Here is a 24,150-nt window from a genome sequence, read left to right as displayed (position 1 = left end):
CTATAATTGTTTAAACACAATTAGGCAGGTGCATAAATTTGGGCACTGTTGTCATTTTATTGATTCCAAAACCTTTAGAACTAATTATTGGAACTCAAATTGGCTTGGTAAGCTCAGTGACCCCTGACCTACATACACAGGTGAATCCAATTATGGGAAAGAGTATTTAAGGGGGTCAATTGTAAGTTTCCCTCCTCTTTTAATTTTCTCTGAAGAGTAGCAACATGGGGGTCTCAAAACAACTCTCAAATGACCTGAAGACAAAGATTGTTCACCATCATGGTTTAGGGGAAGGATACAGAAAGCTGTCTCAGAGATTTCAGCTGTCTGTTTCCACAGTTAGGAACATATTGAGGAAATGGAAGACCACAGGCTCAGTTCAAGTTAAGGCTCGAAGTGGCAGACCAAGAAAAATCTCGGATAGACAGAAGCGACGAATGGTGAGAACAGTCAGAGTCAACCCACAGACCAGCACCAAAGACCTACAACATCATCTTGCTGCAGATGGAGTCACTGTGCATCGTTCAACCATTCGGCGCACTTTACACAAGGAGATGCTGTATGCGAGAGTGATGCAGAAGAAGCCTTTTCTCCGCCCACAGCACAAAAAGTGCCGCTTGAGGTGGGCTAAAGCACATTTGGACAAGCCAGCTTCATTTTGGAATAAGGTGCTGTGGACTGATGAAACTAAAATGGAGTTATTTGGCCATAACAAGGGGCGTTATGCATGGAGGAAAAAGAACACAGCATTTCAAGAATAACACCTGCTACCTACAGTAAAATATGGTGGTGGTTCCATCATGCTGTGGGGCTGTGTGGCCAGTGCAGGGACTGGGAATCTTGTCAAAGTTGAGGGACGCATGGATTCCACTCAGTATCAGCAGATTCTGGAGACCAATGTCCAGGAATCAGTGACAAAGCTGAAGCTGCGCCGGGGCTGGATCTTTCAACAAGACAACGACCCTAAACACTGCTCAAAATCCACTAAGGCATTTATGCAGAGGAACAAGTACAACGTTCTGGAATGGCCATCTCAGTCCCCAGACCTGAATACAATAGAAAATCTGTGGTGTGACTTAAAGAGAGCTGTCCATGCTCGGAAGCCATCAAACCTGAATGAACTAAAGATGTTTTGTAAAGAGGAATGGTCCAAAATACCTTCAACCAGAATCCAGACTCTCATTGGAACCTACAGGTAGCGTTTAGAGGCTGTAATTTCTGCAAAAGGAGGATCTACTAAATATTGATTTAATTTCTTTTTCGTGGTGCCCAAATTTGTGCACCTGCCTAATTTTGTTTAAACAATTATAGCACACTTTCTGTAAATCCAATAAACTTCATTTCACTTCTCAAATATCACTGTGTGTGTCTCCTATATGATATATTTAACTGACATTTTTTATCGTAACAACCAACGATTTATACAGGAAAATCATGACGATTAACAAGGTTGCCCAAACTTTCGCATCCCTCTGTATTAAGAATCTGGACACATGCACAGAGCATACTCGATCAACACCAACTAGAGAAGCAAAATGCCTGGACATTTAAAGGTTAAGCAGTCAACAGCTCCTCCATCCTCCTAAGGGCTGGTTCACACGACCGTGTGAAGCCTGTGCTCGTGCGGTGGACCTCAAATTGCGATCCGCAATGCACGGGCACCATCTGTGGGACAGGCGCATGGGGATTTCAGACCTATTCACTTGAATGGATCCGTGATCCTTCCGTTCCGCAAATTCTATCTTTTTGCGGTGCGGAAGCACGGAACGGAACCCCAGAAAGCACTCCAGAGTGCCTCCGTAGTGTTCCGTTCCTCTGTTGCCTGTGTATTGTGGACAGGAATAGGACACGCTCTATTTTTTGCGGAGCAGTGGACCGGAAATTTTGTGCCGCGGACCGGAAATGCGGATGCACACAGTGTGCTGTCCACATCTTTTCCAGCCCCATTAAAAATGAATGGGTCTACGGACGTCTGAATGGACCCTTATTTTGCAGGACTGTTTAGTGGACAGTTGGGTTGTCTCACCTTGCCATATGAGCACAGCCTGCATCTTAAAGCATCTGATCATTACGTACCTGGGCTGGCGGCTATGAGGAGGGCTCAGGTGGGCCCCTGGGCATCGGCACACCAGAAAATTTCCCTGTATGGTTTATGGCCAGTTCACCTCTGGCTGGATAACAAAGTTGGTGTATTGTTAGACAAATGGGGAGCTCAATCATAATCAGAATAGTTAAAAAAAAAAGTCAGTTTTGCAGGAGTCTGCTTTGCCATAATATGTGCCAGATTTATCGAATGTTGCACAATGTTTGATATATTTGGTGTCTCTTTCAGTGTAACTCTTCTTTCTGGAGAGGTTACTACACGTTTTACACCATTCCTTTACTGGAGAAAGACTGCGACAATTGCGACTTTTTAGAAAGTTGCCGTTGATAAGGCTGGCTTAAAGGATAACTCATATTTTTATTTTTTTTGCCAAAGTGTAGGGCAAGTGATAGGTAACAATTTCGCAATATACTTTATTTAGCCAAAACGTTTATTTTTGGTGGAAAACTGGGGCTGAAATGGCCCTTAGCAGCACTCTCCAAAAGAGCGTTGCTAAGGGCCATCCGTCCATTAGAAAAGACGGGCTGTGCAGCCAGATGCTATGCTTCTGCCTCCAGTGCTCTCCTGGGAGACAGAAGGCTGGACACAGGTGTCTTAGGAGTTAAAATTACATTTATATTCCCCCTTTCTATGCAATCTAATGCTCAGTTACATTCACTGACCTGCGATAATAATTCATGTAGCAGCTGGCTCACTGTGCACAGTGCTTCTACTTCCGGCGTGAATTATTATCACAGGGATCGCAGGTCAGTGAATATTAAGGAGCATTAGATTGCATAGAAAGGGGGAATATAAATGTAATTTTAACTCCTAAGACTCCTGATCCCAGCCTTCTGTCTCCCAGGGAAGCACGAGGCAGAAGCACAGCGTCTGCACAGCCCGTCTTTTCTAAAGGACGGATGGTCCTTAGTAACGCTCTTTTGAAGAGTGCTGCTAAGGGCCATTTCAGCCCCAGTTTTCTACCAAAAATAAACGTTTTCGCTTAATAAAGTCTATTGCAAAATTGTTACCCATCACTTGCCCTACACTTTAGCAATAAGATAAAATAAAATATGACAGTTATCCTTTAAGGATAGGCATACACATAGGTTTTATAGTCTCGTTTTTGTTCGCTCTTTTTTTTTTTACATCTGCATTATTTGTTTCATTTTTCTAGGTTAAAAACTCCAGCGGTTAGATGAAACTACCGTATTTTTCGCCATATAAGCCGCACTTTCCCCCCCTCAAAGTGGTGGGGAAATGTCAGTGCGTCTTATGGGGGCAAATACTAATGAGAGCTTCCTTATGGAATCACTCATTAGTATAGGAGGACCAGGAAGCAGTGAATGCAGTCCTCCCTGGTCTCTGTACTCACTGCTTTCTGGTCTCGGCTGTTCGCTGTACTGTGACTGCGTACAGCATGAGGACGTAGGCGCTCTGTGATCTCATGCTGTGTGCATTGAGTCACAGCAGAGTGAGCAGCAGGAAGAACAAGAAGAGGAACAGGAGGCGCAAGAAATTTTTAGCATGGGGGTCTGAATGGGGATCTTTCAGATCTGAGGGGCTTTTATTTTTATTGCGGCTCTGATCTGAGGTCTGATTGGGGGTCATTTACATTGGGGTCTGATCTGAGTTCTCAATGGAGGTCTTTTCACATTGGGGGTCTGATCTGAGGTCTCAATGGGTTCTTATTAACATTGGGGGTCTGATCTGGGTCTTATTAATATTGGGGGTCTTAGCTGAGGTCTGAATGGGGTCTTATTAACATTGAGGGTCTGAGCGGAGGTCTGATTGGAGGTCTTGACATTGGGGGTCTGATTGGGCTCTTAACTGAAGTCTGATTAACATTGAGGGCCTGATTAGTGGTCTGATCAGAGATCTAATGAAAAATAATTTTATTTTAATATTTCCCTCCTCTAAATCCTAGGTGCATCTTATGGGCAGATGCATCTTATGGGAAATGCAGGTGCAGGGCTGTGTACATGTGCAGTGATTTTCACAGCAAGCTCTATATTGTGCGTTTTTCACGCAACGCAGGCCCAGTAGAAGTGAATGGGGCTGCGTGAAAGTCGCAAGCATCCGCAAGCAAGTGCGGTGCGATTTTAATGCATGGTTGCTAGGAGTCGATCCGGATGGGGACCCGATCTTTATTATTTTCTCTTATAGCATGGTTATAAGGGAAAATAATAGCATTGTTAATACAGAATGCTTAGTAAAATGTCCATTGAGGTGTTAAAAATAATAAACAAATTTAACTCACACCATCCACTTGGTCACGTAGCAGATCTCTTCTTTCTACAGGACCTGGCTAAAGGACCTTTGATGACCTCACTGCGCTCATCACATGGTCCATCACGTAGGAGGAGCTTTGCACAGTATTAGAATGTATTGGCTTCGATGAGCCAAAGTTATTGTTTTGCGAAGTCTTGCGAGACTTTGCGTAATAACTTAATAAATTAATTTCTACTGTAAAAAAAAAAATCCAGAACTCTGGTTCGGTTCAAAGTGGTTCGGGAAATGTTTTTTTACAGTACAAATTAATTTATTAAGTTAATACGCAAAGTCTCGCGAAGCAATAACTTCGGGTCATTGAAGCCAATACATTCTAATACTGTACGGAGCTCCTGTTTCATCCGAAGTCGATTCGCTCATCCCTAGTGGTAGCTAACTCAGGGTCATATGTTTTGATGGACCATCATTCCGAATTCGAGTATGCCATGCTCTGAGGCTTCTGTGACATTGTGACGAGTTAATGCTGTTTAACGAATATGGCCATTAGCTTTGAGGTGCAGGTAAAGAAATTATTAGGTAAAGTCAGATAGCCTCCAATTTTGTTGCATTCAAAAATAGCTTTTATTTTTTATACAAAATACAAAAAAATTTACACTTTGTTTTCTCTCTGATGCACATACAAAAGGACACATCTATCCATTCCATACAAAACAGCTTGAAAATACTATGAGCATGGAACTTGTAGATAAAGAACATACATAGTTAAGAGCATTGTACAATTGTGCAATATATTGAATAGTTAACGGCTGGCTTAATATTCTGACTGAAGCTGTAGAATCACCATTTGCTGCTATTTGATTTGCAAAACTTGTCTGATCACTGTACTTTGTAAGACCAAGCACATATATGTATATTACAGAGTATATATACACAGAGTCGGTTCTGTCTGCACAGTCTAACATAGCAGAAGGGATAGAAATAGCACAGCAGTTTCTAAGGTTGGCGCATCTTTTGGTAACCAAGTGCCCTATTCAGAAACCTCTCTCTAAGATGGAAACTTTCTGAAGGAGGACTGAAGTCATCAGCTATATTTCCCCAGTGATATCACCCCTCTAGTGGACATATGCCTGGGATACTTTACCTGTGGTAATCACAGATGACCAAAGTTGGACAATAAATGCTACACACTTACTGAAATAAACAGACTCGGCATACATGTGGGGTTTTGGTAAATGGTGCACATATAAGCCAAATTTAAAAAGACCTTGACAATAGAAAATCTACTATCCAAAAGCTTAAAAGTGAACCACTGCTTTTACTCATCATGATGTCATTTTAGGACTAAATTTATGTGCTAATTAATTTCTTAATATATCTTTACAGTTGCTGGAACTCTATTTTTCTGATGCTTACATCCCTGCATAGACATAAACGGATGGCTACCAGCAGTCACCACAAGGGGGAGCGTATTGAGTTCAATGAATACATTCAATGCCTATGCAGGGGCTTTAGAACTCTGCATCACAAAAACAGAGCTCCAACCACAAACATATATTAAGAAATTAGTCAGAACAAAATATTGAATCTAGTTAGAAAAAACAAAACTAAATTGCATTTAAGGGTGGATATTCACTTAAAGTTGTGTTTATATGGGGTTTTCACCCAACCATAAATAACTAATAGTAGTGATGAGCTGTGTCTGGCCAGACTGTTACAGAAAACCCCTGAACGGACAATAGCAGAGTTTTATATACTTACACAGACACACGTTTCCTTGTCACATGTACGGTATTTAGCTGCAAAAAGACTTTGTTTTCCTGCATTCCCCTCAAAGGATCCAATCCCAGTATGAAAGTTAAATATATGGTCCCACATTAAAACATAACATGGCCCCATAGATAAAGCCTAAATGTATTTTTACACGGCAACAAGTACTAATTGACCATATAAGATCAACGCTCATCTAAGGACATTTTAACTGGCAATTCCTTTCAGCTCCTGATCAGCCCGTGTAAAAGACCCTTTAGCCTGAATGTGGTCCAATGAATACAGGTGTAAGAATCCTCTTTGTAGCGAACATGCTTGCACATAAGCCAGGCATCTCTGCACCATTGGTTTTGCTGTTTTATGTTGACCAATTCATGCTTTACTGGCCACTTTGACGTGAAACTTAATTTCCTCAAATCCTATGGTAACATAAAAAATGGGCGTCCACTCATTTACAAAAGCAATGCCAAAGGAGGAAAACAGATACAAATAAAGTTCTCAAATAGGCATCCTCAATTATTGCTACATTCTCAGTTTTGTTACAACACTATAAGGCAAGTGCCCAAAACAATAAAAAATGTTCTTCTACAGTAACGCCCATCCATGGTTACCTGCTACTTTCTTATATTCTAGCATCAGTGGCCACTAGCCGATACTGCACAATGCATTGACTTTGTTTTAAATATTTTTATATAATGTATACTCAGGCTCACAAGGAGTTGTGCAACTTCTAATGCAAGAGAGCAGGTCACCGTTGGGGCAGTTTATTATTTATATAGTATATATATATTTTTTAACTGGGAGTCAATAATTATGTATACCAATATATACCTAGACAGTAGCATACATCACAGCTGTCCAAATTAAGGAAAAGCAATGTCTGAATAAAGCTTAGGACATATATGTTGGGAGAATTTCCTAGCTTTACATGCTTAATTTCTCACGGGACTCTAAGGCTATGGCTCTAGCTTAAAAATCCTTATTGTTGGCCTGTATTAAAGACCTGTAATGGTTTCTTTTTTTCATTTCTTGAAGACATCTAAGGTTGAGTTCACACTTTAGCTTTTTGGTCAGTTGTTTCCACAGTGACAAATAACTATGGTGTGAACAGTGTGTTTGGACACTTGCCATTTTACAATACAGCTCTGCAGATTTTACCGTAAAGGAGTTTTCCGCAAATAACTTTTTTTTAACCTATCCACAGAATGATCGCTGGGAAACCATACGATCAGACATTTATCAAAAATCCTGTGCATAGGTCATAAATGTCAATTGTGGGAAAACCCTGTAAAACAGACAGAAACACATGTGTAATGTAAATTACAATCAAATCAAACAGTAATATGAGTAGTTTAGACTCCTTACAAAGGGCTTTTGAGATTAAACCATGCAAATAGTCATTTTTGGTAACTTTTCCATCATTCTTTTTATCAGAATGTGTTTCATGGAGCAAAATGAAGTGCAAAATGTATTAGAAACACTATTAATTGATGCATAAGCAGAACGATCAGTTCTGTGTAAAACACGTCAGTGTTTTTTAGATTGTCTGGCACTAGGCAATGTGCCGTGTATATCATCTACACTTGTACACACCCTAAACGCTAAAAACACACAGTGATAAGACCTCTACCTGAGACTTGCTTTTTTTCAAATGCCACCCAAATATTTTGCTGTGCCCAATAAATCAAAGCTATCCATCCAACCCAAATCAATCAAATTGTATTTACATGCCTTGGTTGAGAAATGTTATGGTGTGCAATAACATATATTTGGTATTTCAGAGGCTACAAGATCAATTTGTTACAAATACAAAACTGACAATAGTTCCTACACGAAGGGTCATTGTTAAAGGACGCCCTTTCTGATATTATATCCTGTTATCCGTGTTTTTGAAACATGCAGGGTAGAGACCGCTATAAACCATTTAACAAGCTCTAGCTTATGGGAGCAGTTACCATGGAAATGAATTGGCTCATGATTTCGGAACATAATTTTTCAGGCTGGAGACAATACTGTATTGTATGTTAATTCTCATGTAGGTAATATGTATCCAGTTAAGCTCAGAGTTTCTTTCTCAATGTGCTTAACATGGCACAATGTTGTAACATGAAGTCCTCAAACTAGAAATCCGTGCCAATTTCACAACACTGAATCCATAATTCTGCAACCAATGTGCCAAATAGTACATTGTTTAAAGGTGGCTCCATTACGGATAGCAACATATACAATATTTAGTGGTTGCATGGTAGTTTTCTAAATCAATGGTAAACCCTCAACAGTCGCTTCCATTAAAATTGTCCTGTAAAGTTAGATTATTAAAATGATTACCACTGAACTTTTGGAGGCGACAATATTGTGAGTATAATAAACTTGATACTTTTCTAAGGGCCCTTTTACACAGCCCAATGCGGGGCCATACCGAGCACCGATTAACAATATAACAAGTTGATTGACACTTGCTTAAAGATCTTTTACAATATGGAAACTCCATGGGGGATGAATGTTCCCTTCCCAATCAGCGGCTATGTAAAAGGGCCTCGAGTCTGTATCATGACAATCTTAGGTTAGCAGGACACAAAAACACAAATCAAAACTAAAAGTTTACAAATCTAATTTGTAGTGTGAGATTAAATAAAGTTTTACATCGAATGTGAAATTCACAAAAAAAGAAAAAAAAAAACGGACACATTCAAAATTTCAATTCGATGTTGCATTCCCCCCCCCCCAAAACTATACGTATTTATTTATGTATCTCTGAAATGTTTCATGATATTTTGACTACATGTAGGTTAAGAGTAAAACATGACTCATTTATTGTCAAACAGTGGAGAAAAAGAGTAACCAGGAGTGGTGTAACTCCATTAAGTTCCATGTGAGGTTGAAGGTTGGAAATTATAACTCTTTGCTTATGGTTACTCCAGATCCTGAAGAGATTTCCATAATAAATGCAAGCAATATATGTAAGCTATACCATTGTCAGACTCTATACAGATGTTGGTTGTTCTTACATGAACATCATGAGCTGCTAAAGCCTTGTACAGAGTGGCACTGCTGGTAGATACAGTCCACAGTGTTAACAGTAAGGGGGGCAGGACTGTCTCTCAAGCCCATTAACATGTTACACAAATTGCTGCATTGAATGTGTTATAACAACGTGATTTCATGCTGGTATATTGAGTCCTAGGAAAGAGACAGATATTACTCTTCAACAATCCATGAGGAAAATGAGCCCTGGTGGTTTGGGAAACAAAGCGAAATGTAGCTGGACAAAGAGACAAAGCAAGAATATATAAATGAAGAATCACAGGAATTTGGTAGGAACATGTAGTCTTACTGGAGATATTGGTAGCATTATAAATTACAGTCATAGTATAAAGAAGAAAGTGCATGCTGCAGAAAAAGGTAAAGGGGCAGATGTTATACACTTGTAGCCCCCAAAACAAATCAACTCAATCATGTCATCCATTAGCCAATAAGAATGCTAAGAAAAAATGTTCACTAAAAACCGTCCACCAACACAAATTGCATGAGCTGGTTAAGCAGAGGCTGCTCAACTGAATGATTTCCAGAGTACTCAAGTCTTTTGATATGCTCTAGTAGAGATCTTGTTTAATGCAAGGTTGTTCATCCAGATGCCACAAACCATGAAACTGAATCACGAAGTAGTGTTAAAATGAGGTAAAAACTTGCTCTTAGATAAGGGTTTCAGTATCAGTACCTGGAACGCATACCCACAACAAGGTTCATTGATAATATAAAGTAATGTAGGAGACGACCCAAGATTATGTCTGTGGTCCCACTGTGAGTTTGAGAACCATGTGTTCACCACTAGGAGACCACTGGCCAAAGCAGGTGTGCCATTCTGAGGGTAAAAAGTGGACCCATAGCTCGCATCATTTGTTTTGGGTCATGTATTGTGACTCCAATGACGTTTTACCCTTTATTCGTACCTTTAAGTTGGAGTGTACCAAAACTAGAGAAAAAAAAAAAATCCTGGTTCTATCCAGCTGAGCAATATGAAAGTTGATTTGTGAAACCCCCCTGTGCAATCAGACTGGCCACTGCCTTTGATTGTTACACACATTCGAGATGTTGGGTTCCTTTTGGCGATTTGCTACTTTGCAGGTGAGTTTTTCTTGATAAAGGTTGTTTTATACATCACACTGTCTGTGATGTGCCTCGCTTGCTGATTAAGACTTCCAGAAGCCGAAGTTTAGCCTTCATGTGCTTATACTCGCTGTACTCTTCTGCCATAGGACTGCGGTCTTCTTTTTGAACATTTCTGTAGTGGCAAAAGGAAAAGCAATGCTTTATCTCAATCCTTTAATCATTAGAACATATGCAACTGGGCTAAAACAAGCTAGCATTAAAGGGAACCTGTCATGCTGAACGTGGAGTTTGAGCTGCAGGCACCTTGAGCAGAAGGAGCTGAGCGAATTGATAGTTTCATAGGAAAAAAGATTCAGTAAAATGTATAATTTATCCATCGACATCCCTGCTCATCCTGGGCTTTGCAGTCAAGGAGGAGTCCTATCAGTAACTGACAGCTATTGCTGTATACACAGTCATGGAGGGAAGACTGTCAGTCACTGATAGGACCGTCTCCTTGTCTTCACAGCCCTCAATATGCAGGAATTTAAATGAATAAATTACACATTTTACTGAATCTTTCCCCACAAAACTACATATATTAATCTGCTCAGCTTCTCCTGCTCTATAACATGCTGCCTGCAGCTCAAACACCATGTTCAACATGACAGGTTCCCATTAATATTACAGTGGTGGAAACAAAACTGCCATTTGGTCTAAATGTTATCCTACTGAAAACATTTGAATTGAGTCTTTAATTATCTGTATTGGAGGACTGATCCTTTACGCTATAAAGTAAGGCAATCACACCTCACATCATTGGTAACAATATTACTATTTCAATACAGCAGTAAACCAGAATATAAATCAATGCAATCTAAGCTTCAATCAGCGCTCATTTAAAGTGCCCTTCTCATGCCCTGATGTAAAGTGATAAAGGGGACGAATAAAAATCATTATGACTGTACGTCCCACATTCACTTTGCATACTGTCAGCAGTGCATCCCCCATTTACACAGGGCCAGTATAAAGGGGCCCTTAGGAGCATCATGTCCTTTGATTAAGCCAGAAAACTGATTAAATTGCAACTTCCCCCTCCCCACTGTGTAAAAATGATGTAACAGTGTAAACCAGTAGTGTGAACACATCTAATATATTATGAGAATTATGAAGTATTAAATAAATAAAAAAACTAATAGAAGGTAATGTAACCCAACCAGAAAGCCTTGATGCAACAAAAAAGAATCAAATATCCTGCTCATGCCACATTCACTCACCTTCCATTTTGCCTAAAAAAATTGTCTTCAAAGTCTCTGAGTTTCTTTCTGATTCGCTTTTTTTCTTCCCTTGCTTCCTGGAGCTGTTCTATAAGTTCTGACCTGAAAAAAACAAACATGAAATTGGGTTATGCATATGTGTATAGATGGGACTCTGTTTAGATAACAGTCAAGGTTTCCTTTTATACCAGAGCTGTGTCAGCTATGATAGTGCTACAAAGCGGATGTGGATCTACTCTGTCACTTTAACAGATTTGACTTGGGGCTACTCCTAAGGGCGTTGCCAAAGTGGCCCCATTGGCAAACTCTGGAACTCGCTACCCCAACATATCAGACTCTCATCTACAGTGGAATTCTTCAAAAGAAACCTGAAAACCCACCTCTTCAGACAAGCCTACAACCAGTGACCCTGCTGCCTCTATACCGCCATGACCAAATTCACCCGCACCTACTGTGTCCTTCTCCCATACCATGTAGATTGTAAGCCCTCACAGGAAGGGCCCTCTCTCCTTCTTTACCAGTCTGTAACTCGTCTTGCTTATGATTAGTGCAATTGTCTGCATTATGTATGTGCACCGCTTATCATATGTACAGCGCTATGGAATGAATGGCGCTTTAATAATAAATAATAATAATACTGTTCAGGAACTTTGCCATAGGGGAGGTACTTTAAGTATCTCAGGGTAACCAGCCATTGGCTGGGGAAGATCAAGGTACACATGCTCTGGCACTTTAAGTGACAGCGTGAACACATAGAAAATGCCTACAAAGGGCAGGCCGCAGTGCTACTCCAGCAGCTGGACTCATTGGGCAGCAGAAGTGGGGAAACGATGTGACTGGACTGGAACACTGGAGAACAAAGGGGTGGCTGAGAAGAGTGGCGGGGAGCACCGGCCGACGCTTAAACAGATGGATTCACCAAGTTTATGTCAGGGTTCCAGCTGACACAAAGGGGACAATACAAGTGCAACACAGAGCCTGGCTGCTGTATACTAATGTGCATTATAACGAACTCTGGACTGAAAGTGAAATAATGGTGAATGGGAAATAAAATCAAAGCAGGGAAAATCATGAATGAACCTCAAATGACACATTAATACAAAGACAATCCTTTTTCTGTCACTTCCCAAAAAATGTCTCTATTTTTATCCTAATTTTTAAAATCCAACATACACAGATGCAGAATGCAGATTTCCGAGCCCAAGATCTTGAGTACTCTTTGATGGGGTCTTGTCGTCCACTGGGGAAACAAAGCCATCAGCTTCTTCTTCAAGTTGGTCTAAGAAGCTTCGTACAGTAAAACCTGGCTTCATGGTTACTGCAAAGTCAGTGTTTACATTGCCATCATCTTCTGAACCTTCCTCTTCCTCCTGCATATACAACAGTCATCAGGTCACATTATTTCAATTCACATAGAGCCTGAAGCTCTTACCAGTGGAGATTTATGAAAACCTATGTATGCATCTTTTATACAGCATTAAAAATCCTTGCTTGCTGGCAGCACATCACCCTGTGTAAACTGTATAACCGCTCCATATAGCGTTAACACAAACGCTGGTCTGCATGCCGTTAACCTTGATCGGCACTCATTTAAGGAAAAAATTGTAAAATGACCCTAAAGGATAGTAGTAAAGTGTGGTCTTGAGGGAGTGCAACAGGATACAAAAGGTAAATCTGATTAGTACAAGTCAATAAAACACCAGCAGTTAGTAAATCACACACAGATGATTCCTTACATGCTTACCCCGTACAGTTTCTTCTTCTTCACCACACTTTTAGAATTTCACCCCAATAATACCATAGCCTGGCAAAACTGATGATCAAGTCAATCATCTCTATCTAATTATTCCGCCAGAACTGATAAAAAAGAACTTGAGGCAGAAATAAATTTGAGTGACCATAAAAAATAGCTACAACCATAAGAGACTATATGGTTTAAATCATGGGTGCTCACTGGCCTTGCAGCACTGGGCTCCTGCATTCAATATGACCAAGGACCTCATTTGCAAGGAGTTTATAAAATATAATAGATTAATTGGCCTGCTATGCAAAATGTCCCTAGTGTGTACACAGAGAAATTGGATTAGACACCCCGCTAGACAAGGAGTGATATGGTGATGACAACCTCTGTACAGGGCTAAAGAATAAGTTGATGCAATAAAAAATAAAGCTACCACAGTTATGATTTCTTGTTTAGGCTCAACGATGTGAGGAGACTTGCAAACATATCGATGTGCTGAAAGCCTAGTCTTAGAAAAGCTGCACAAGTCATTCTTTTAGAAGGAACGGTCACATTGTTTTCTGTGACATGAATACAATTTTGTTTATGGATGAATTCTTATGATCAAAAATTGTCATTCATCAAGAAGCGGGACAAACAACGTAGGCGGAATGCAAGTATGTATTGTGTGACTGAACTGTATACTATACAGATAGAGCTGTCAAATATGCACAGTGTGGGGGCATTACAGTGATATGGGGCAAAGCTCCAAGACGTAATTAAGAGAAATGGAAAAGTACAGTACATATATAACTCTTGGCAATGATACGCTGCCATATCAAATGTTAAAATGTACCTAAACATTTTAATTTTAACTGCTAAAAATGCTCTAAATATTATTTCTGTAATATATTATATTAACCGATTTTAATGTTCTACTTGCAAAACAGGACCCTGAAATCCAGGCCTTTCACTGCAGCGCATACAGAATCCGTACACTGTAGCCATGTACGCGATGTACGGGTTCTAGTTTCTACAAGGAAGACCTGTAGTGGCAGGAGCACACACTGCCTGTGCCCGCTCCACTGTGTGAAGAACATTACAGAAAGATCCAAACTTTGGGAGACCGCTTTGCTAGTAAAAGAAAATCAATTAATAAAATATATCACAAAATAATTTTTACAGTATTTTTTAAATGTAAAAAAAAACTTTACAACAGTTTAGGGACACTTTAAACAAGAGTTTGCAATGGTGCATGCAGCTATTTCTGGCAAGTAATATAAAATAAATAAAAAGTCCCATATGTATGCTAGCACCATATAAAAATAATTATTTATCCCTGTTCAAACAGGTGTCATGACTTCCTTTGCAGAAGCCATGTCCGATTGTCTGATATAATGGATCCAGTTTGTAATATATTCTATGGGTCTCCTCTGTATGTGTGTATGTATACACACACACACACACACACACACACACACACACACACACACTATATATGGAAAGTACAGCACAGCATTGCAATCATGGAAAAACTGAAATCTATGTATACAGGCTACATTACATGGCTTACACTGTATACCTGTTGTGCAGTTTTACCTTGTATCAAATGTGACAAATGCCCTATTTTTTAGTTAGACAACAACTTAAAGCTTTTTGCTAATATATAACAGTCTTTGAAAACGAGTTGTGTTTATCCTGAGGTAGCATGTGCTTCACTTTTATACTTGTCGCTTGCCATATAATCTTATGGCAGTGCACACATATCAATTAGCATAATACACTGTGCAAATAGATGAGCAGCAAAGGACTGGGATAAAACATTTTCACACATGGAAGAAGTCTACTTAAACTTTAGCCTATAAATCATTCAACTAGTTACTTAAAGAAGACCAGTCACCATAAAATCCAATGCAATCTGCATGCAGTAGGTTATAGAGCAGGAGCAGATTGTAATATAGTTTTATGGGAATAGAATCAATAAAACTTGACATTATACATTTTATATATGTGCTTTTTCTAATTTCATTGCTCATGGTCCACATCAGTGACAAAGTATAGACACTTACACAAAGAATACTATCAATCACTGATAACACCTCCCTGTGTACAACTATCAGTGACTGACAGCTATGTCTGTATACACCCTTACACAGAGAATGCTATCAATCCCCGATAACACCTCCACTGTGTACAGCTATCAGTGACTGACAGCTATCTCTACACACACTTACACAGAGAATGCTATCAATTACTGATAACATCTTTTCCGTGTACAACTATCAGTGATTGACAGATATCTCTATATACACACTTACACAGAGAATGATATCAATCACTGATGACACCTCCCTGTGTACAACTATCAGTGACCGACAGATCTATGTACACACAGTTACACAGAGAATGCTATCAATCACTGATAACACCTCCGCCATGTACAGCTATCAGTGACTGACAGCTATGTCTGTCTATACACACTTACACAGAGAATACCATCAGTCACTGATAACATCTCTCCCATGTAGAATTATCAGTGACTGACGGCTATATGTGTATACACACTTACACAGAGAATGGTATCAATCACTGATAACAACTCCACTGTGTACAGCTATCAGTGACTGACAGGTATGTATACACACTTACATAGAGAATACTATCAATCACTGATAACACCTCCACGTGTACAGCCATCAGTGACTGAGAGGTATGTATATATACACACTTAGGGCTCATTCACACGAACATGTGATGCCCGTTTCCGTATTGCGAACCGCATTTGCAGATCCGCAATACACGGGCACCGTTCCTTGGAATTCTGCATCACAGATCATCATTTCAAGGGGTCCGCAAATCCGGAGATGCTGAACGGAACACTACGGAGTGCTTTCTGGGGTTCTGTTCCGTGCTTCCGTACTACAAAAAGATAGAACTTGCTCTATCTTTTTGCGTAACGGAAGGATCGCGGACCCATTCAAGTGAATGGGTCTGCGATCCCCATGCGCCTGCCCCACAGATGGTGCCCGTGCATTGCGGACCGCAATTTGCGGTCCACGGCACGGGCTTCACACGTTCGTGTGAACGAGCCCTTACACAGAGAATGCTGTGTCAATCACTGATAACACCTCCGCCATGAGCAATGAAATCAGAAATAGCAGTGACATAAATGTATAAAATGACAGATTATATTGAATCTTTTCCCATAAAACTATATCTGCTCAGCATCTCCTGCTCTATAATATGCTGCCTGCAGATTACACCGCATTTTGTGGTGACAGGTCCTACTTAACCTCTTTGCGCATTATGACGTACAGTTACGTCATAATACCTGAGGGGATGTATGGAGCGGGCTTCTGCAGCAGGCCCACTCCATACACGATGGATGCTGGCTGTATCATATAGACGGCACCCGCCCGCACTAACAAGAAGCGGTGATCGTGTGCCCCTGTCATTTAACCCCTCAGGTGTCATGCGATCAGCGCTGATCGCTGCACCTGTGAGTGAAGGCAGAGGGATGCGGCTACCTCTGCCTTCCAATTGGACCCCCGCAGTGAAATCGTGGGGCTCCGATCGGTTGCCATGGCAGCCTCATCACTGCTGAAGTGCTCCAGGCCTGCCATGGCAATCTTCATACTGAGCTATGCACGAGGTATAGCTCAGAATTGAGACTGTAAAAATCCTACTCACCCTAATAGAGTCTATTAGGGTGAATAGGAGAGGGTACTATCTAAAGATCCCATGTACTAGGTAAAAAAAAAAAAACACAACCAAAAACACATAAGTATCCCCGTGTCCGAAAATGTCTGAACTACTAAAATATTTGTAAACATTCCTGTACGGTGAACGCCGTACCAATAAAGAAAAATATAGTTCGTTACGCAAAACACAAATTGCTCTGCTCATGCAACTTTGTAGATCGAAATATTAAAAAGTTATGGCTGTCAAAATATGGAAATGCAAAGAAAATGTAGATTTTTTTTATTATAATTTTTTTAAGTAGCAAAACAAACAAAAAAACTATACAAGTTTGGTATCGCTGCATTCGTGAATACTGTGATGTCAAAACCCAAAAAACCTTGGAGGAATTCTTTATTTATTTTTTTTCCGCTACACAAAGATTTTTTTTCCCCATTTTCCAATACAAGACATGGGAAATTAAATGGTGGCATTAAAAAAATGCATTGTGTCCCGCAAAAAATAAGCCATCATATAGCTATGCGAACAGAAAAATACAAAATTCCAAAATGCAAAAAATGAAAGCAGGACTATATTTGTAAAGTACTTGGTCCCCCAGAAATGCTCTTTGTCTTCTCTCTTCTTTGAGTAGCTGATGGAGGACATCCCGCGAATAACTCAGAATGCCCCAATAGGGCCGGACAACAAGCTTATATAGTGTGTGTGTGCATATATATCTAGAATTACACATACACATATATAAGCTTGTTGTCTGGCACTATTAGGGCATTCTGAAAGTTGGCCTCTTCAGCCATATACATGGTCATTTTCTAAGTCAATCGCTTCTTTAAAGCCAGACAATGCAGCGAGTAAATCATGATTTTTTTTTGCAAACAGAAATGCAGGACTAATAAAGAAAGTAGAAAGCAAAGTCACAGGGAAATAAATCAACAAGCTGCGAAAATCATCTAGAACATAAAACACAGAAGCTGACGCAATCAGAGCCATGGGAAATGTATGGAAGCTGGAACACATTTGGCTTGGCTAAAGCAGCTACTGATTTTTGAGAAGCACTGCAAGGAATCAAAGCCGTAGTTACAGAAACACAATCAATATATAAAGTGGTTGATTGCTTGGTGGGATTTTGATGCAAATTTAGCAGTCATTGTCATTAGCAGCTGAAGTCTTATCTTTACCTCCTTGAAGAAGGATGCAGTTTCACCCTCGATTATTGGCTGCAGCAAAGGGCTTCTCCTCTTGCTGGAGGGGGATCCCTGTGATGAGTGTTAACAAGTAAGTTATACTGTGACGCCCTCTCTCTGAACACATCCCATGCTCAACAGCTATTGTGATTACTATGTGTTCCTTCACTGATATTAGACTTTTTTTTGTTGGGACATATCAGGGGCATATTTTAGGGACATAACCGTTAAAGCACAAAATTCTGAATGACATTATGTGAAAGACTATGAAAAGGGTTATTTTAAAAATCTAATAAAATTGACAATATTAATTTTTTTAAATATTCTCCCACTCCATTTCTGTTTATGCATTCCCATATTTCAAAGTAACCCATTACACGTAGGCTTCTACTTATTTCTAAAATTTTCAAATTGTATCAATATGAAACAATTAGACATGCCCTTCTCACACATTTCTGTTCCCTGTGTTACACTACACATTTAGTAACATCTTATCGATAGCAAACTAACATCATCAGTCTAGCTATCCCATCCCAATGTGCCCCAAAAGGTTAGCCTACATGCAAAGTACAGTATACTGGAAATGATGTCCTTCCCTTAACAGGCATAGAGGCATAGAATAGACAAGAAAATACACACTTATGCAAATATGACAGTCAAGAGAGAGAGAAAAACTAATACAAATATCAGAAAGCAGCCTCCAAAGTAACTGTAAACCTGAAAAGTTGTAGCCGTTTGTTCATATTACAGTAAACTTTGGAAAAAGAGTTATTACTAAAGACCAAGGAAATCATTCTAGAAATTGGATGGATAGCTTGGATGTCATGGGTCCAAGAGTGAAAGTTCTATGTGGGCATCTACCTTACCACCAATGACTTCATATAACACCATATCTAATGAGGACTTAATCTATACATAATATATATTTCAATGCCTGTATGCTGAGGTCCACCTATCACAATCATCTTTACCCTTGCTATAACAAGGCTGAATTATTGTGTTGGTGGGTGGACTTTGACCCCAAGTGTCCATGCCCATGTGTAATTTCTACCTCTATCAGCTATGCCAGTTAAAGGGGACCTGTTATGTGGACAATGCGGTTCAATCTGCAGGCAACTTGTTTTGGAGGAAAATAGGCTGAGCAGACTGATACATTGGGAGGTCCTACTATTTCCATATGCAACCTCATAGAGGGAACACTGGCATCCACAGATCAGGACATCCCATTTGACTCCTAAACATAGAATGAGCGGAGGTTTAACTGAATAAATAATTACACTCAACAAATGTATGCGCTACAAAATGAAGCCCACCGACTGGACTGTGTACAACTTGATGGGTCCCATAAAAAAAAAAAAAAAAAAAAAAAAAAATGCTCTTAAAGAGGACCTTTCATCAGAAAAAAGTATGTAAACTGACTATACCGACGTGTAGAGTGGCGCCCAGGGATCCCCCTGCACTTACTGTTATCCCCGGGTGCCGCTCCGTTCTCTGGTTATAGCCTCTGGTATGTTCCTACTTAGGCTCCACCCGGGGGAACTTAGGCTCCACCCAGGGGAACCTGCCGGCGTCTCTTTCTCCTATGCTGTAGCGCTGGCCAATCGCAGCGCTCAGCTCATAGCCTGAGAGAAAAAAAAGCCTCTCAGCGCTACAGCATAGGAGAAAGAGACAGCGGCAGGTTCCCCTGGGTGGAGCCTAAGTAGGAACATACCGGAGGCTATAACCGGAGAACGGATCGGTGCCCGGGGATAACAGTAAGTGCAGGGGGATCCCTGGGTGCCGCTCTACACGTCGGTATAGTCAGTTTACATACTTTTTCCTGGTGAAAGGTCCTCTTTAAAGACAAAGGATTGCAACTAGTGGGTGGATAGTATAATGGAAAGACATCTGCTTCTCATTATGTTGCATTCACTCTTTTTTTCCCACTGAGAACAATATAAATTTGAGATAGTAAAGTCAAATGTGTTTATGAAGGTTCTATGGCTGGATGTGTCACATTGACTGGGTAAGGACTCCACAAACTACCCAGTGTTAGTCAATATCCTGTTATACCATGATCAGGACCTACTGAATGCTTCCAAATGTACCCAATAAAACCATCACCTCTTCATACTGACAACCATCAAAAAACAAAACAGTATACAACAAGCAAAAATACTAAGGCATTAAGCAAACTAAAAAAAAAATATTAAAATCATTGACCATTGATTATTCATGTGCAAATAAAACTGAGGGAGATTTACTAATTAACATGGATGAAAAATGTGTGATTTTTTATATTTTACATTTAAAAGGTCGGTGGAAATGAGTTTGGCTAAGAGGAGTAATAAAACGCGTTTATCAAAGCGGTAGACCATTGGTGGGTGTAAATGGTCGGTAACCACAAACACAAAAAAACAGGGTGATGTAACAAAGATTCTGTCCACTCACCAGGCATGTTATGCCATGTGCATAATTTTGATAAAGTTAGTACAATAAGTGCCATTTCCACCAGCCGGTATAATTATGCATCTTATGACACAACTGATAAATCTCCCCTATGGCAAGGCTAAGAATATTAAATTATGAAGTGGCAGACACCATGGAGCAGATCTATGAACCAGTCTAAACCCCCCTCCTTGTCTCTGTTACCCATTGCAACCAAGCAGAGCACAGCGTTCATTTTGCATTCTCATTTTGAAAAATAACAGATGTGCTCTGATTGGTTTCTCTGGTAACAAAGGCAGTTTTTATTTTCGACAGTTTTCATAAAATTCCTCCTCTGACGGAGTGAAAAACTGCTGCTGTACTAATGTCAATACAAATAATGAGCAAGACAAAAAAATAATAATTCACTTTAACCCATGTTGATCAAACACTGCTTATAGAAAGTTCGGCAACAAGCTAGGAGAAACAGCTAAATGGGCCAGAATTCTATCTCGGATTGCACCAAAAAACTGACATACATGCATTGTGCCAGATTTATTACGTTTTCTTACTTTTTGTGCTTAAAGTGTCTCAAAAAGGATGTGGCTTAGAAAAACATTTTGGTGCAAAATATTGGCAACCAAGAGGTGGTGGACCATATCTATCAATATGCAGCAAAATCTATCTCAAAGCGTGAGTCACTGTAAATTTGGAGCACTTTTTGCCTGCCTGGTGTAGTTTTATAATGTTTCAATTTAAGACCGAGTGGGAGATTTATCAAACTGGTGTAAAGTAGAACTGGCTTAGTTGCCCATAGTAACCAATCAGATTCCATCTTTCATTTTTTACAGCTCCTTTGAAAAATGAAAGCTGTAATCTGATTGGTTGCTACTGGCAACTAAGCCAGTTCTACTTTACACCAGTTTGATAAATCTCCCCCAGAATTCGTAAATTTGCCCCATATGTGCAAGTCCATTGTTTCTCTATTAAAGAGACACGGCCATAATTTTCTTTTATCACATTAACAAACTGTATGTGAATTTTTTATGCATTTTTGTTTTAAAAATGGGTGGAGGATTTTATGGATGGACAGAACTTTTTAAAGTCACTCCATGTATTCTACTTTCTGTCCTGGCTCTTTAAAGGGGTTGTCCAAGATAGATAAAAACTTAGGCAACCCATGTAAAGTGCCTAAAATAACAAATTAATATATAATCACAAATTAATTTATACTCACCCGTTTTATCCTATGTCCTGCACTGCGCCCCAGTCCTCACCTGCTCTTTGTTTTTCTGGCTGCAACAGTGATGTTCTGTGCACACAGGTCAAAACTGCAGCAAATCATTGGCCTCAGCAAAGACATCCCGGCTGAGGCCAGCAATTGGCTGCAGCGGTGACCTGTGTAATGATTGTCACCACTGCAGCCAAGAAGATGACATCAGCAACGGGAGGACCAGGGTGCAGTGCTTGAAGAAACAGGGAAAAAAACAGTAACCATTCATTTGTTATTTTAGGACATTTCAGGTGTTGTCCAAGTTTTTATATACAGACGTGGACAAAATTGTTGGTACCCTTTGGTCAATGAAAGAAAAAGTCACAATGGTCACAGAAATAACTTTAATCTGACAAAAGTAATAATAAATTAAAATTCTATAAATGTTAACCAATGAAAGTCAGACATTGTTTTTCAACCATGCTTCAACAGAATTATGTAAAAAAATAAACTCATGAAACAGGCATGGACAAAAATGATGGTACCCCTAGAAAACACAGAACATAATGTGACCAAAGGGACATGTTAATTCAAGGTGTGTCCACTAATTAGCATCACAGGTGTCTACAACCTTGTAATCAGCCATTGGGCCTATATATATGGCTCCAGGTAATCACTGTGTTGTTTGGTGATATGGTGTGTACCACACTCGACATGGACCAGAGGAAGCAAAGGAAAGAGCTGTCTCAAGAGATCAGAAAGAAAATTATAGACAAGCATGTTAAAGGTAAAGGCTATAAGACCATCTCCAAGCAACTAGATGTTCCTGTGAGTACAGTTGCACATATTATTCATAAGTTTAAGATCCATGGGACTGTAGCCAACCTCCCTGGACGTGGCCGCAGGAGGAAAATTGATGACAAATCTAAGAGACGGATAATCCGAATGGTAACAAAAGAGCCTAGAAAGACTTCTAAAGAGATTCAAGGTGAACTTCATGCTCAAGGAACATCAGTGTCAGATCGCACCATCCGTCGTTGTTTGAGCCAAAGTGGACTACATGGGAGACGACCAAGGAGGACACCATTGTTGAAAACGAATCATAAAAAAGCAAGACTGGAATATGCCAAACTACATGTTGACAAGCCACAAAGCTTCTGGGAGAATGTCCTGTGGACAGATGAGACAAAAATCGAAGTTTTTGCCAAGGCACATCAGCTGTATGTTCACAGACGAAAAAATGAAGCATATCAAGAAAAGAACACTGTCCCTACTGTGAAACATGGAGGAGGCTCTGTTATGTTCTGGGGCTGCTTTGCTGCGTCTGGCACAGGGTGTCTTGAATCTGTGCAGGGTACAATGAAATCTCAAGACTATCAAGGAATTCTAGAGAGAAATGTACTAGCCAGTGTCAGAAAGCTTGGTCTCAGTCGCAGGTCATGGGTCTTGCAACAGGACAATGACCCAAAACACACCGCTAAAAACACCCAAGAATGGCTAAGAGGAAAAAATTGGACTATTCTAAAGTGGCCTTCTATGAGCCCTGACCTCAATCCTATTGAGCATCTTTGGAAGGAGCTGAAACATGCAGTCTGGAAAAGGCACCCTTCAAACCGGACACAACTGGAGCAGTTTGCTCATGAGGAGTGGGCCAAAATACCTGCTGAGAGGTGCAGATGTCTCATTGACAGTTACAGGAAGCGTTTGATTGCAGTGATTGCCTCAAAAGGTTGCGCAACAAAATATTAAGTTAGGGGTACCATCATTTTTGTCCATGCCTGTTTCATGAGTTTATTTTTTTACATAATTCTGTTGAAGCATGGTTGAAAAACAATGTCTGACTTTCATTGGTTAACATTTATAGAATTTTAATTTATTATTACTTTTGTCAGATTAAAGTTATTTCTGTGACCATTGTGACTTTTTCTTTCATTGACCAAAGGGTACCAACAATTTTGTCCACGTCTGTATAACTTGGACAACCCATTTATCTTCTTTTTTATTTAGATATTTAACACGGTAAACTGGTGTGCTTAAAAAAATAATAACTCTCCCTGAAAAATATTAAAGGCAATCTTTTGATCCATGACTGCATTTGTGAGTTATCCACTTTGTTCTGGTCCTCAGCTGTGTTATGTGACTGCACTCTGATTCGGCAACGCAGTTTCCTTTGTGGACAGGAAGTCAGTTTTTTTCTTTATTCCTATGGGACTTACATAGAGGTAAATGGGAATAAATAGAGAAACTGACTTCCTGTCCACATGTGAGACGCTGTGTCAGTTGACTCTTCTGAAGAATCAGAGTGTTGGTCACTTGACATAGCTGAGAACCAGAGTGTATAACTCACAACTACAGTCACAGCTAAAAATATTACCTTCACTATAAGGGTACTTTCACACTAGCGGCAGGATGGATCCGACAGGCTAAAAAGTCAGACATGCAGTACTTTTATTCTGGCGGCCTCTCGCCGTGCACCGCCGTGC

At 40.0% G+C, this 24,150-nt stretch overlaps 1 protein-coding gene across 5 annotated transcripts in view; it reads right to left on the bottom strand.

The window, feature by feature from the left end:
- Window positions 1-4,917: 4,917 nt before the first annotated feature.
- Window positions 4,918-24,150, bottom strand: part of FAM13A (family with sequence similarity 13 member A) — a 246,196-nt gene continuing 226,963 nt past the window's right edge. For 3 of the 5 annotated variants that reach the window (XM_044302842.1, XM_044302813.1, XM_044302804.1), the window contains 4 exons: window positions 18,043-18,120; window positions 12,622-12,818; window positions 11,449-11,550; window positions 4,918-10,364 (listed from right to left, as the gene is read on the bottom strand). In XM_044302842.1, the coding sequence (XP_044158777.1) occupies window positions 10,241-10,364; window positions 11,449-11,550; window positions 12,622-12,818; window positions 18,043-18,120 (501 nt within the window). In that variant the 3' untranslated portion in view covers window positions 4,918-10,240. The remainder of the gene's footprint in view (window positions 10,365-11,448; window positions 11,551-12,621; window positions 12,819-18,042; window positions 18,121-24,150) is intronic. The other 2 variants (XM_044302833.1, XM_044302823.1) reach the window with 1 other exon arrangement.

The sequence above is a fragment of the Bufo gargarizans genome, chromosome 1, assembly GCF_014858855.1.
Source record: "Bufo gargarizans isolate SCDJY-AF-19 chromosome 1, ASM1485885v1, whole genome shotgun sequence".
In the NCBI taxonomy this organism is placed as follows: domain Eukaryota; kingdom Metazoa; phylum Chordata; class Amphibia; order Anura; family Bufonidae; genus Bufo; species Bufo gargarizans.
This window is presented reverse-complemented; position numbering and strand designations above follow the sequence as displayed.